The sequence below is a fragment of the Sceloporus occidentalis genome, unplaced genomic scaffold, assembly GCF_023333645.1.
Source record: "Sceloporus occidentalis isolate IW3139 unplaced genomic scaffold, rSceOcc1.0.p SCAF_82, whole genome shotgun sequence".
Classification (NCBI taxonomy): Eukaryota; Metazoa; Chordata; class Lepidosauria; order Squamata; family Phrynosomatidae; genus Sceloporus; species Sceloporus occidentalis.
This window is the reverse complement of record NW_028317062.1, coordinates 2,928,251-2,942,194: the sequence shown is the minus strand read 5'-3', so window position 1 is coordinate 2,942,194 and position 13,944 is coordinate 2,928,251. Positions and strand designations below refer to the sequence as shown.

Here is a 13,944-nt window from a genome sequence, read left to right as displayed (position 1 = left end):
AAGATGAACTTTTTAGGGTGGGGATAGGGACTTATTGTTATCTTACTTTTTCAGTGCCTCTTACACCAAATCTATCAAAAATTCCATAGATGGATGCTTGTAAAGCATCTAAAACGCAACATAAGATCAGTTTAAATTTGAACTTGAATTGTCATTTAAATTATCATATTCATATCAATAAGAGTTGTATAAAAAGTGATCTTGGTGCAGGTTCTGAAAAAAGCAGCAAGTAAGCATGGTCCTGATGATTGAACCATTGGCATTTCTTGCTCTAGTCATAGACAATCTTTCATATTTGACACTAGTCACTTTTTATACATAGCCCCCAGTGTGCTTCGTGTCCGTGATCTCATGCTGCAACATAGTGAGTTAGATCATCATATCCAAGCCCGGACTGGCCATCGGGCAAACCGGTCTTTTGCCTGGTGGGCCGGGCCGCAGCAGGGCCGGATTGACTTAGGGGCTGATGGAGCTGCAGCTCCAGGCCCCTACCTTAAAATAGGCCCAGTCAGGACCGAACTGACTGGGCCTATGCGGCCTCTACGGCCACATTAACGCAGGGCATAAGGGGCACCTGCCCCTTAAGCCCGCCGCAACTGCGACCGGGTCTGCCACTCTAGGGGGACGGGAAGCCCCCACCAGGGCCGGCCTTACGGGTATGCGGCCGCACAGGGTTTAAATTAAAACATCGGGGGTTTTTTTAACTTTATTTAACATCCTCCATGTTAAATAAAGTTTTTGCCCAGTCAGTCCGGTTCTGCCGCGGGCCCGGCCGCAGTTGCTGCTTGCTCCGGGAACAAGGTAAGTAGGGTGAGGGAGGGGGGTGCAGTGAGAAGGGGCAGAGGGGGGTTAGATAGTGAGAAATGGGGAGAGGGGATAGATAGTGAGAGGGGGTACATAGTGAAAAGGGGGAACATAGTGAGAAGGGGCAGATAAGATGGGGAGAGGGGGTAGTGTGAATGCGTATGAGAATGAAGGAATTCATGTGTGGATGAATTGCTTGGTACATGAAGGGTGGGCTTTAACAATAAATAAATAAATAAATAAAAATGGGCTGCTCAGGCTTAAATGCCCGGGCCTATTTTTTGTCCCAGTCCGGGCCTGATCATATCTAATATCAGAACAATTTATATCATTGTATAATTTTTTTTAACTAGCAAAGCTCAATTTCTGTATTTCAGAGAATAAAGTTTGAAAGCATGCAGTAGACAGTAAATATCACCAGATGGCACCAGTGGCTTACTTATAAAGGATAACATTTAAAAAGAAAATGTGATCTCTCGTGTGGGAATGAAGATTTTTAAGAGAAAAGAATCTCTTCCATTAATTAGACAATCAAAAAAAAGTTACACTTACAAATCTGGGTACTTTACCTACCCACCAGTGTTTCTAGTCCTGTTATATCACACAGTGAGACTGGTGGGGAGATAACAGGTACGTATTGAAATCTTGAAAGATTCATGTGCCCCTAACCGGAGATCCTGATATACTATCCCACCCTACAGGTTAAATGCCCAACCTATTGCCATCCTGGATGTAAAAATAACAAATATTCGTGTTGCAAGTACATCATGTAACGTCCTAGAACAGGTGTGCATTCTTTCTAATGTTGAGGGTTGATTACTCAAACTAATTATGTAGTGCAGCACAATATGTTTAGAGATGCTGTATTGCATACAAAATGCAGAATGTACGCAAAGTGGGACAAAAATGGTCCATAAAAAAGCCAAGTTTAGTGTATTTAAATATTATTAACTGTGACTGGATCCTTTCTATGATCTATTTCAAAATACAAATATTAAATACTCAATACTACAACATAATAAAACTTAATAACCATATACGATCACCAAGTCACTACACAAAAATGATATATACCCTGAAAGAACTACATATAAAAGATAAATCGCCAGCTCCCTGCCTAACGTGTAAAAATATATATTCAGCCAAAGTAAATAAGTTATAGTGTGTTAGACCCGTCTCGGTGGTATACGTACTGACTTCATCAGTTAAAAGGAAAAAAAAACTTTTTTTATTTGTATCTCCCTATCTTTATATGTAGCCCTTTCAGGTTTTATTGGGTTTTTTAGTGTAGTGAATTTGTGATCTTCTATAGTTAAGTACAGACATTCCACACATTTAGTATGTAATATTAGTTTGGATCTCTTTATGGTTACCCCCTGGTGTATTTCCTATTGGACTAAGGTGGTTACTATGACCCATTTCAATGCTCCAAGATTCCACTTTTGTTGGTCGCACGCTGGTGTGTTAGACATGGTCTTGGTGATGTTCTGTGTGCCAGGCATTCTTCTGGCTGTTGTCATTAAACCATACGATCACCTCCCCTTTACTTCTTCTATAACCTTACGCTAGCAACTCCTCATCTCAGAATCACTGGAGGTATTTTTTAATCTAATAGTATTACTCATTTGCATTATAACTTTACTTTCTATTAATTTTTTAATAAACTAAACATTCTAAACAACACTCTTTCATATGATTAATGATGATCTCATTAAAGTGATCAATGTATTAAACAGCAACCAAATTATCCATGTGCTCTTACGGAAAACGTTCGAATACATGCATTTAATGACTATGGCCACAAGGTGGCACTACAAGTCTGTTCTGTCAATGTAACAACTTTCCCTATTGACAAGAACCATTCTGCCCATCTTTTCCTGATTTGAATACTCAAACGTATTGCCCCGTTTGAAGAAGAATTACAGCTAACAAGAGCACAAGTATTTACGGGTGGGAGAAAGGTTCAATATGTTAAAAAGACCGCGTTAGCATACGCTTTCTATCACACTACGAACGCCACCACAGGTAAGCAAGCTAAACATTCGCGTTCAATGCGTCACATCAGTCACAACGAGGCTTGAGACGCACAGCCTGGACTTCCGTGTTCTCGCGATGTTTTGTAGTGCTTGTGTGAAGCGATAGTACTGGGAGCCGGTTGTAACACTGAGTGAATGCATATGCAGGAGAGTAAAGAGTGGCGGCTGGAGGCCTACCGGTTACATTAATAGAAGCCACCGGGTTCGTTAACGACTACGGTGCCATCACGAGTCCCTGGACTCCCGTCTTTTACAACGTGAACGTGCGTTAATGCCTTTAATTTGGCCTCTTCTGTCATTTGTTTTACATATAGAGCAGGTTGGACTAATGTTTCTGAATGTATGTGAAAAAAAAATCATTGTTCTTTCGCATTGCGTAATCTGAAATATTGTAATATTTACTGTTATTTTTCCCACTAGTGTAAGCATGACTGGGGTGTATTATGTGTAGTCTGATGAGGCGCTTCCTTCCTCCCTCATGTATGGGCAGATTTAATGCTGAATACATTACCCCTAGACTTGCCAGGAGTGAGCCTGCAGAGTAATGAAAGTCCTCTTGATGTGGCTGGATTTTGGTTTTCTTTATTAAACTCACACAGAAGGAATGATTATTATATGTTTGTATAACCTCTATACATTGCACAGGTGCAGATGATATATGTGCAGCTATGTTTTTTCTTTCAGACACCACAACATGTCACACAAGTACAGTAGGAGTTGAACAAGGAGAACCCCTGCACTTCTGTTCATGATGAGGAGTTTACTGTTTTCCAAGGTTTGAGTGAGTATTATAAATAATAATTCATAATCCTAATGGGTTTGGTATATGAGATCATGAGGATGGTCATTTCTAGAAGGCTTATGAATTGTAAGGATTTATTCTATTAACACAACAAGTTTGTCTTCTATGAACAGATTCACATTTTAGTGCAGTTTGCAGTGTGCGTGTAATGTGGATTGTTACTTTTTTTTCTATATATAGAAGAAAAAACAATACTGTCGAGGATGAAGCTCCAGCGAGTGCAGCTGAAGTGTAAGAATTTACATGAGTTCCTTCAAGAACTTAGTCCAGGAGTCCTTGATCGTCTGTACAATCATCCAGCAACCTGTTTGGCGGTGTTTAGGTATTTACATTTACAGCACAAAGTCTAGTTCTATGAAACCTTGAATATCCCTAATGTGCTTTTGTTCCTTCTGAGAATTTACATTATCCATAAGTTGCTAATTGCACCAGGCAGCCTTTATAATAAATTTTACCCTTAACAGTATGCAAATACTACAATTACCCTTGTTTATACATATTTAATTTAATGAAACGGTTCCAACAGTGCTGTTGTGATGTTCAATATTATAATTTATTTTTTTTATGTGCTTGTTAGAAATCACATCCTATAAGCAAACATGTAAAGGAATACAAGCTGAATTGACGTTTAAGTTGCTCCTTAGTTTGTTTTTATATATTTATATAATTGTAAGCTTCAAGAGCAAACTCCCTTTCTTTAACCCCTTCGTGACAAAGGCTGATTTTACTTTTTGTACCCTTCGTGACAATGGCCGTTTTAACATTTCTGCGCTGCTCGTGTTTAGCTGTAATTTTCTTCTTTCCCGTTTACTGAACCCACACACATTAGATATTGTTTTTTTTCAGGACAAGAAGGGCTTTCTTTAGATGACATTGTTTTAATTGTATCATATTATTTACTATTAAAAAAAGTATAAAATATGGTGAAAAATTTAGAAAAAAATGACTGTTTCTAACTTTTAGTTGAAAAATCTTTTACTCATCTATAAAAGGTAATAAAAAAACCTGCTAAATAGATTCTACTATTTGTCCTGAGTTTAGAAATACCCAATGTTTTTATGTTTTTTTGCTTTTTTCTGCACGTTATGGAGCAATAAGTACAGGTAGCGTTTTGCTATTTCAAAGCCATTTTTTCCAAATCTGGTAATTCTTCCCCCCATGTGCCATTTCGGGTATCTTTGAAGCCGGCCAATGCAATTTACCCCATCAAGTCATATATTTTTGAAAACTAGACAGCCCAGGGTATTCCAAATGCTGGTATTTTAACCCTTTCCAAGCACTTATTCTACCATCAGCCTTTGTCAAACTATATGGTAGTAATTTTTTTGCATTTGTTTTTTCACACACATTTTACTTTAGGTATAAATAAACAGGTTCTGGTATATGTCACTATCAAAAAACACCCCAATATGTGTTTAGCAACTTCTCCTGAGTACAGCGATACCTCACATGAATGATTTTGCCTGGCTGTTTGGGGGCAAAAGGGCCACATTTGGGGCATGCACATTTTTCAATGTTGCACTTTGGCATTTGGGGATCCACTGCCCATGCCCTATTTGGTACATCTTTGAGCCGGGCCATTTCAGTGTGCCCAATAAAGCTATATATTTTTGAAAACTAGACACCCCAGGGTATTTCAAATGCTAGTATTTTAACTCTTTCCATGCACCATATCTACCACCAGTCTTTGTCAAACTTTGTGATAGTCATTTTTTTCCATTTGTTTTGTCACACACATTTTACTTCAGGTATGAATTAAAAAGTTCTCGTATATGTCACTATCACAAAACACCCCAATATGTGTTCAGCAACATCTCCTGAGCGCAGTGATACCCCACATGAATGATTTTGCCTGGCTGTTCGGGGGCAAAAGAGCCACATTTGGGGCATGCACATTTTTCAATGTTGAACTTTGGCATTTGGGGATCCACTGCCCGTGCCCTATTTGGTACATCTTTGAGCCGGGCCATTTCAGTGTGCCCAACAAAACCATATATTTTTGAAAACTAGACACCCCAGGGTATTTTAAATGCTGGTATTTTAACTCTTTGCATGCACACATTTTACCACCAGCATTTTTTCGAAGTTTGCAGTAGTATTTTTGTGTGTGTATTTTTCCCACACACACCTACTTTATGTATGAATTTACAGCTCCTGGTATATGCCGCTGTCACACGACACCCCAATATGTGTTCAGCAACATCTCCTGAGAACAGTGATACCCCACATGCATGGGTTTGTCATTTTTGGGGGGAACTAAAAGGCCACATTTGGTACGTGTGCATTTTTCTAATTGGAAATTAGATGTGTGGCCATCCTTCCCCCGTGTTAATTGGGACCTTGTTGAACCCGGCCAATTCAATTTACCCCAACAAATCATAAATTTTTTAAAAGTAGACACCCCATGGGCATTTAATATGCCAGTATTTTAACTCTTTCCATGCGAGAATTGTTTTAAGCTAATATGCTAATTTTAGGACTTGCTCACAAAAATATATTTTTTATATATATATATTTTTTTTTTGCCTTTTTTTTAATTTTTTTAACATTTTTTTTCAACTTGAAGGTTCCCCTGATAGTGACATCAGTGGGAAATTATTTTTACATTTTACTGTTTTTTTACTATTTTTTTTCTAATTATTATTAATTTTATTTTATTTTTAATTTATTTTTTCTAATCACACTGTGATTAGAAAGCTGAGCTCCATTGACTTGCATGGTTGAATGCAGTACCCATATTCAACCTGCAAGTGGAGCCAGAGTTCTCTAGAAGGTCTGGAGACCGTCTAGCGAACTTTTTAGACTTTATTGTTTCTTTATTGAATTTTCCCGGACCGCCGCCATCTTGCAGATGGCGAAGATCACCGGCAGCTGCGGCTGTGACCGCTCTCCGGAGCGGTCACAGTCCATCCCCAGGTAAGTGTTTGGTGTCGCTGGATGCCTCCTGATCGAGGCATTCCAGCGACACCATTTAAGTTTAGGAGGCGATCGTTGATCGCCTCCTAAACGCTTTTAAAACGGGCGTCCGCCGCCATACAAAGTATGGCAGATGTTGACGCCCCGGGGAGGGGCCAGAGATGGCCCCTTTGTGCCAATAATGGCGTTGCTGAATGCCTCGAGGTCGAGGCATTACAGCAACGCCGTTTCGGTGCAGAAAGCGAAAATAGATCGCTTTCTGCACCCGTTTAATGACGTGCTGGTCCTGGCACGTCATTTGTCGTTATCGACATGAATTTCCGTGACGTGCCCGGACCGGCAATTGTCATCAAGGGGTTAATAGCAATACATCTTAATGTGTGTTTATGTTAGTTTTGTGTATGAATGTAAATGGTTTGTTTGGATTTTCAGTCACTATTTACACAGTGCTAACAGAGTATGTAACATTATTACAAAGTGGCATAATAATAAACATCTTTGGATTCTTTTTATAGGGAGCTCCCAGGCCTGGCTAAGAATTATGTAATGCGTATGCTGTTTTTGGAACAACCTTTGCCACAAGCAGCAGTTGCTTTATGGGTAAAAAAGGAGAACTACAAGTAAGTAATCTTTTATTTTATTGTACAAGTAAAAGTAGACATTAGTGTATGTGTTTTTGCAGATCATGTTACAAACTTTGCTTGTTATAATTTGCTGACTACCATTTTATGTATGATAGTAATTTATAGCAATGTATGTGAGTATTTACAAAAAAAGTGACTCAACACGTTCACAAGACATCATAAAGTGTCCACTCCAGTAAACCCATTTTGCACACTTGAAAATGGCATTCCTTTTTTTTTTTCTTTTAATTTATCAGGGAACATGAGGAAAACACACAAGTTCTTACTGGACTGCGCTTGTGGCACACACAGCAACTCCCTGGTGGTCTACAGGGATTGATTCTAAATCCAATTTTCAGAGAAAATCTTAGGATAGCACTTTTGGGTGGGTAAGTATACTAGAGCATCTTGTTGTCTAATTTTATGCTTTTTTTTTTAATGTTGTGCTTTAAAACAAACACTACTTTGTATTGTTTAATCACAAAAAAGTTGTTGGTTTTTTTCCTCACTGAGAAGCCAGCAAAAAAAAAAGAAACACAACAGGGAAGCATGGTGTTGAGATTAAGTTGATCTAGAGGTTAGGCTGGGGTCTCCTCTGTCAGCAGGAGTAGTGCTGGCTCCTGCTGACAGTGGATACCCCAGCCTGACCTTCAGTGTACTAGTTGGGGAATATACCTGCAAGTGCCAAAAACGTACTATAACGTCCCCATGGTCACTTACAACAGAGTCGTAAGGATGTCAGCTCATTTGATCAGGGTCCTCCTCACCATAATATATATATATATATATATATATATATATATATATACTACTTATGTCCTGTCTAACCATTGTATAGAGCTACAGAATATGATTGCGCAATAAAAAATAGTATGTCTTTTGTTTAAGAATAGTGGGGGGTTTTTTACACCTTAATAATTGGATCTTTCGTCTGTTAAGGTGTCTTTTAAACTTTATATTTCTCAGAGGCAAACCTTGGGCAGATGACGGTAGTCTGCTTGGACCTGATAAACATGGCAAAGATGTACTTTCGTTGGATAAGTATGCAGAAGAAAGATGGGAGGTAAAAATGAAATTGTGAATTAAAAATGTACTTCATTTTCTATAAAATGTTAATGATGTATGGATTTTTTTCTGCTTTGTTTGGTAGAGTATAATTTGACTGTTGACTTTGTAACTGCTGTCTGTATAACACACTTTAAGACTATATTAGTTTTCTTGTATGTGTACCCTATTAAGTGGATATATCTGCTGTTGCGAGACCTTATTGTACATTCTCTGCACTGATATTTGTGTACCTTGTTCTAGGTTATTTTGCACTTCATGGTTGGGTCACCAAGTGCAGCTGTTAGCCAGGACCTGGCCCAACTTCTTATTCAGGCTGGTCTTATGAAAAGGTAATTTGTAAGTTTCTCTTGGCGTATATGAGTATATTTGTAGCTTAATGTGATTGTTTCATCTAGTGGTACATAGCTTCTGTGAGTACACAATAGGTTTTGTTTTGCACATGTTATGAGCATATCTCGCACTTCTATCTCCTAATTGCTGTATGATTTATTAAAGGTGAACTGTTGTATTAAAGCTTTTAGAATACATAGATTGTTATTGAAGCTACCTGCATCTTGCACTTTGTTTATCAACTACTCTATTTTTTTGGTGATATTTTGCTTACAAGTCACCAAAGATCAGAGGCAGCCTTTGGTAGAGCCAGCGTTATTTACTAATTTTCCTGTCCTCAATTTATCACCCTTGTCTTTACCCCATCCTTACAAAAACTGCCTGAACAAATCAGTTACTTTTTAATTCTGAGAAAGAAAGTTAACTCCTTTGTGACAGAGGAAATACAATGCTAAAACATGCTGTAGATGACAGAGGATGTAATAGTTTGTTCTGTGTCACAAAAGGGTGTCATCCGACAGCCTTAGGGGATCTCCTGTCAGCAGGAGCCAACATTGGTAGCATCCTGCTGACCTGGTGTAACAACAAGAGTGCCATAATAATGAAGGACAAACAGACATTTGGGCATTCTCTGCCAACTGTGTCAGTCCTGACACGACAACAAACAATTTAACATGTAAAAAGGTTACAGACCTGAAACCTCTAATAAGCTGAAGTCAGCAATGCGAGGCAGTGGAGCTGTGTGATCAGCAGCAGTGGGGATCAGTGTGAAAAGAGGCAGAAACAGTGTTTCTCCTTCAAAAATAATAATAATAATAATAAACTCCAGTGATGTCACCATGACATCATAAGGGGTCTCTAAAGACCCCAAAGGAAACTCCAGTAAAAAATTGTAAAAAGTAAAAATATAATGGAAAGAAAACTAAAAATAGGTGTATAGACATACAAAAATGGGGTAGTGAGAAAAAGCCCCATCTGTCTTTGACAAAATAATATATAATTTGTGTGGGTACACTAAACATGAGGGAATCGTGGATAAACAACGATATGGCAAAAGAGCTTCTGTTTCAAAAGGCTTAAGGTACCTTTGGCTATGGTGCACATATTGTGTATATACAGCATTGCCTATTGTAATCTGTAAACACAATTACAAATATCTTTTGTATATTGAACTGTAAAATATTGTATCTACGGGAAATGAGAGATCCACTGTGTAGAAAGCATGTTTTTTGTATGTATTCACATCTGTTTATGTACCCTCTTTGTTATATTTTAGCGAGTCTGGGGAAGCCCCTTGCATTTCATCTGCTGGTTTCCAGTTTTTGCTTTTAGACACAGCCTCGCAACTCTGGTATTTCATGCTTCAGTACCTGAAATCGGCAGAGGTGAGACATGACGGTACTTTTGAATAAAATTGAAATATTGTATTAAAACCAATGCCTATTCCTATTTTTACTGTAGTTTTTCATATTGTATTTTAATTATGCTCAGACAGAAACACTTTTAAAGATAATCTAGGCTTTGCATCTTCTTGAGTAACAGTCCTGGAAACAGTACATAAGCAAGAGAGTGTATAAGAATAATGTGAATTAACCGCCAGATGAAATTCTTACTTTACTTTAAATGGAAATAAATCCATTTTCATTGTATATTTTGGTTGGTGTAAGAGAAATGTGATGTTTTGTCCATTGTCTGCATTCTCTCATTGCTTAGTCACGTGGGATGAATTTAGTGGAGATCCTATCCTTCATGTTCCAGTTAAGCTTCTCAACACTGGGAAAGGTGAGTTAATTTGAACACCAATTTGTTTAAGGGGTCTAATTGTAAAGGGCAGATATAGGGAAAAATTCTCACCCTGGAATCTTATATGTAAGAATAAAATATGGGTAGTTTTTGGAGGGTAGTTTGTGTTTATTGACATTTTTTATTACATTATGTGTAAAGTTTATAATAGATAAAACATGTTTGTGTTATTTGGAACATGATTATAAATTCAAACATTTTTGTTATTACGTAAAAGGATTATTCTGTTGAAGGCATGAGTGATTCCTTGCTGACATTCCTACAGCACCTACGCGAGTTTGGTCTGGTGTTCCAAAGAAAAGTGAGTACATTTTTTATTTTAAAAAGTTAACATTATGTTGTGCCAGTTATAGTCCTAAATAGATGATGTCCTAAACACACTAACAGCACCTTGCATTTATATTTGTTCATGTAGACCTTTTTAACTGAAGCAGTTGCCAACTTTAGTTCATGTTATAATGGGTCAGCACCAGTGAGCTTCTCTTGCAAGAAGGGTAAAGCTGGTCCTGAATAATGCATGTGGCAGTCGAGTGCTCGCGTTCATTTTAAATATATTATACATGGCTAAACATGTAGGAGTTGTTCACTGGGGTTGGGCCTTCATAATACATAACATTAAACTGCTTGTGAAATACAAGCTCTGTTTACTGAATAAAGCCTAAGGAATTTTGATATTTATAATCTCTGTCACTTAGTTTCAGCATTCCAATTTCCTTGTCTTTTATTCTTACTGCCTCATTTGATCTGCCCCCCTAGAAGATCAACTGGTATCAAGTTTTGGTGGTGTTTTGGTATAAGATGAGGCTTTGAAACTGTTTAGTGTCCAGTGATAAAGTGTCTTGGGTTTAACTCTTGGGAGTTTTAGCAAAACAGTACCTCTTTATTACAGAGAAAATCTCGTCGATACTACCCCACACGGTTGGCCATAAACCTCGCGTCTGGCGTATCTGGTGCTTCTGTCGATAACCACAAGCAAGGTTTTATTGTTGTGGAGACAAACTACAGGATCTATGCGTACACAGGTTGGTAACCTGTATTTCAACCGTGTTTTACAATAGATGACTATTTAAAAAAGGCAAGCATGAGTTACCTATAAGAAGCATTTTTACATTTTGAAAAGCATTCCAGATGTAATTGACATATATATACTGTATGTCATAATACGCATGGAACAAATAACTGCTGATGCTGCCAAATTCCTCCCTAGAATCAATACACTATGCACTTAAAATGCTGTTTTGGATGATTGAAGGTCGAGTAATGTCAAAATTCTTTGCCCACAGATTCCGAGCTGCAAATTGCCCTCATTGCACTTTTCTCTGAGATGCTCTATCGTTTTCCCAACCTGGTTGTAGCGCAGGTCACTCGTGAGAGTGTTCAACAAGCAATTGGAAATGGAATCACTGCAGAACAGGTAAAAATGTAACGGGGGAGGCTTAAATATCATATACAATAACATTTAGAAATCTAATAAATCTGTACTCTCGGGTTTACCATTGCATTTTTTAAGTTTAGTTAAGTGTACTGAACAGCCTTGTATAATTCATAACTCACATTTTTTAGCCTTTTGCATAACAGCCAAAAATATTTATTTTGCAAATTTGCAGATAATCCACTTTTTGCGGACCAGAGCACACAGAGTGATGTTGAACCAGGTAAAGTAAATGCTATTTAGCAGAATGTGATGTGTCTTGTGTACGGTATTTGATGCTTCCTTTCAACCTAATACAACAGCTGCAATCTTCATACTTGGTACACACATTGTTTTCATTTGCTTTGATGTACTTTCCTATAGACGCCTGTTCTACCTCCAACAATCACTGATCAGATTCGTCTTTGGGAGCTGGAGAGAGATCGTCTTCGTTTCTCTGAAGGTTAGCTTTCACACATAACTAATGAACATTATTTTTTTATTGTTCATTTCCACTTTTTTTTTTATACATTATACATGTTACTGTCACTTTTTCTGGCTAGAGATTTCTTTGAGAGCTTTATAAACCTCAGGGATTTCTCTAGAGCCAGATGTTATGATGGCATTACTGCATCTGATCACAAAGGGATCAGCAAGCAGAGCTCCTCAGCCCTCCTTTCCTGATCACTGTATGTACAATCAGCCAGCAGAAGGGACCATCAAAGACCCTGCAAAGCCTGGCTAATTTTGATATATATTAAAGTGTACTTAAAGCTACACTGGCTACTGGTGAATGGGGGGGGGGGGTCAAGACTGATCTGTCATCTATTGACATGAGGATCACCCTGCTGATGTAAAATCCTCAAAATGTTCTATTATGTTATAGAGGTCATTGTAGGTACCTTTTTACACCTTGTAATAGTACGGATTAAGGTTGTGAAGAGGTTAAATCTTTTATTTTTTACGCTTTTCCAGCTCTGTTCTTCTCCCACATCTTCCATTATGCAGTATTTTAATTATCTGTTTCCTCTCAGGTGTCCTCTACAACCAGTTCCTGTCACAGGTGGATTTTGAGCTTTTAAGAAACTATGCAAGGGACCTTGGTGTGCTTGTGTTTGAAAATCCCGCTCGACGTGTAATGGTAGTGACACCAGGAGGCCATTCAGATGTGAAACGCTTCTGGAAACGTCAGAAACACAGCCCTTGAAGACTGGTTTTAATTCCTTTAACTGCTTTTGGAACTATACAGGTTTTGGTTCTCGTTCTGTGTAAAGAAGAGACAGGACAATTTTGAGAATATGTTGGTGTAAAAGGACAATCCAGATGTCATGGAACTCCTATGCTCATCTGTTTTCGTTGTTCAGACACTGCGAAGGTCATCCGCAACCCACCTTTCCTGGTTTAGTGCAACTTATGATGGAAGATGGAGGACTGTGGCTTGCAACATCATTCTGGGCAGGGATTCACTAAAAGCAGATTTGCTGCTACAGATATATTTTTATGTTCACTCATGTGAACTGTTTTTTTGTACAAACACGGGATTACTCTCACTAACTCTGTATGTGCCCAACACAAAAATATTTCGCCATCCCATGGTAAAGATGTCCCTATTAACACAAGGAGGTTTTTGCAGTATAGTTGCTGTTTCATTGACCTCCGGTCATACTGTGATGGGTCACTGCTATTGAGCTTCTGTTCGAAGACTAGGTGGCTCTACATAATGCATATTTAAACTGGGGAGAGTTCTGGCTAATCGCCTCCATTGTGAACTCAAGGAGTTGAAACCACAACTCACTAAAGTGGGAGTTGGCAAAAGGGTTTCTTCTGCCATCTCCCACCTTTAGTGAAGTTTTATAAAGTAACCAGAATGGCTGTCATTTACAAATGTACCTCTCAAATGGTATCCTTCAGTTCAGTGAAAAAAATTTCAGTGTAAATGAATATCTGGTTTTTGTATTGGGAATGGCTTGTAAGAAAAAACTAAGGGACTTGTAAATAAAAAAAAAAATTAAAATTGCTGGTGTCTTTTTTTTTTGTTTTTGTTTTTTTTATCACATTGAACAATGTGGAAGCCCTTTTTTTTTGTACTGGAGATCTATTACTTATAGAAGGAGCTAGGAATGTGCATATCTATAATAATTTTCTCAGAGA

General features: G+C 38.1%; 1 protein-coding gene across 1 annotated transcript; it reads left to right on the top strand.

Moving 5' to 3' along the window:
* The first annotated feature begins 3,839 nt into the window (after nt 1-3,839).
* Nucleotides 3,840-13,000, top strand: LOC149285270 (general transcription factor IIH subunit 4-like). Its single transcript, XM_089495619.1, has 13 exons — nt 3,840-3,964; nt 7,074-7,178; nt 7,439-7,570; nt 8,148-8,244; nt 8,490-8,578; nt 9,856-9,964; nt 10,293-10,361; nt 10,600-10,683; nt 11,272-11,404; nt 11,666-11,796; nt 11,990-12,037; nt 12,178-12,256; nt 12,828-13,000. Exons 1-13 carry the CDS (start codon nt 3,846-3,848, stop codon nt 12,998-13,000), a joined length of 1,368 nt encoding a protein of 455 aa, XP_089351745.1. The 5' UTR covers nt 3,840-3,845.
* Nucleotides 13,001-13,944: the final 944 nt, after the last annotated feature.

Excerpts from the sequence above, each read along its gene's own strand:
- LOC149285270 (XM_089495619.1), top strand. The coding sequence starts at position 3,846 with ATGAAGCTCCAGCGAGTGCAGCTGAAGTGTAAGAATTTACATGAGTTC. Across the intron at positions 10,684-11,271 it reads GTCTGGTGTTCCAAAGAAAA|AGAAAATCTCGTCGATACTA; the intron begins GTGAGTACATTT and ends TCTTTATTACAG. Across the intron at positions 12,038-12,177 it reads ACAGAGTGATGTTGAACCAG|ACGCCTGTTCTACCTCCAAC; the intron begins GTAAAGTAAATG and ends ACTTTCCTATAG.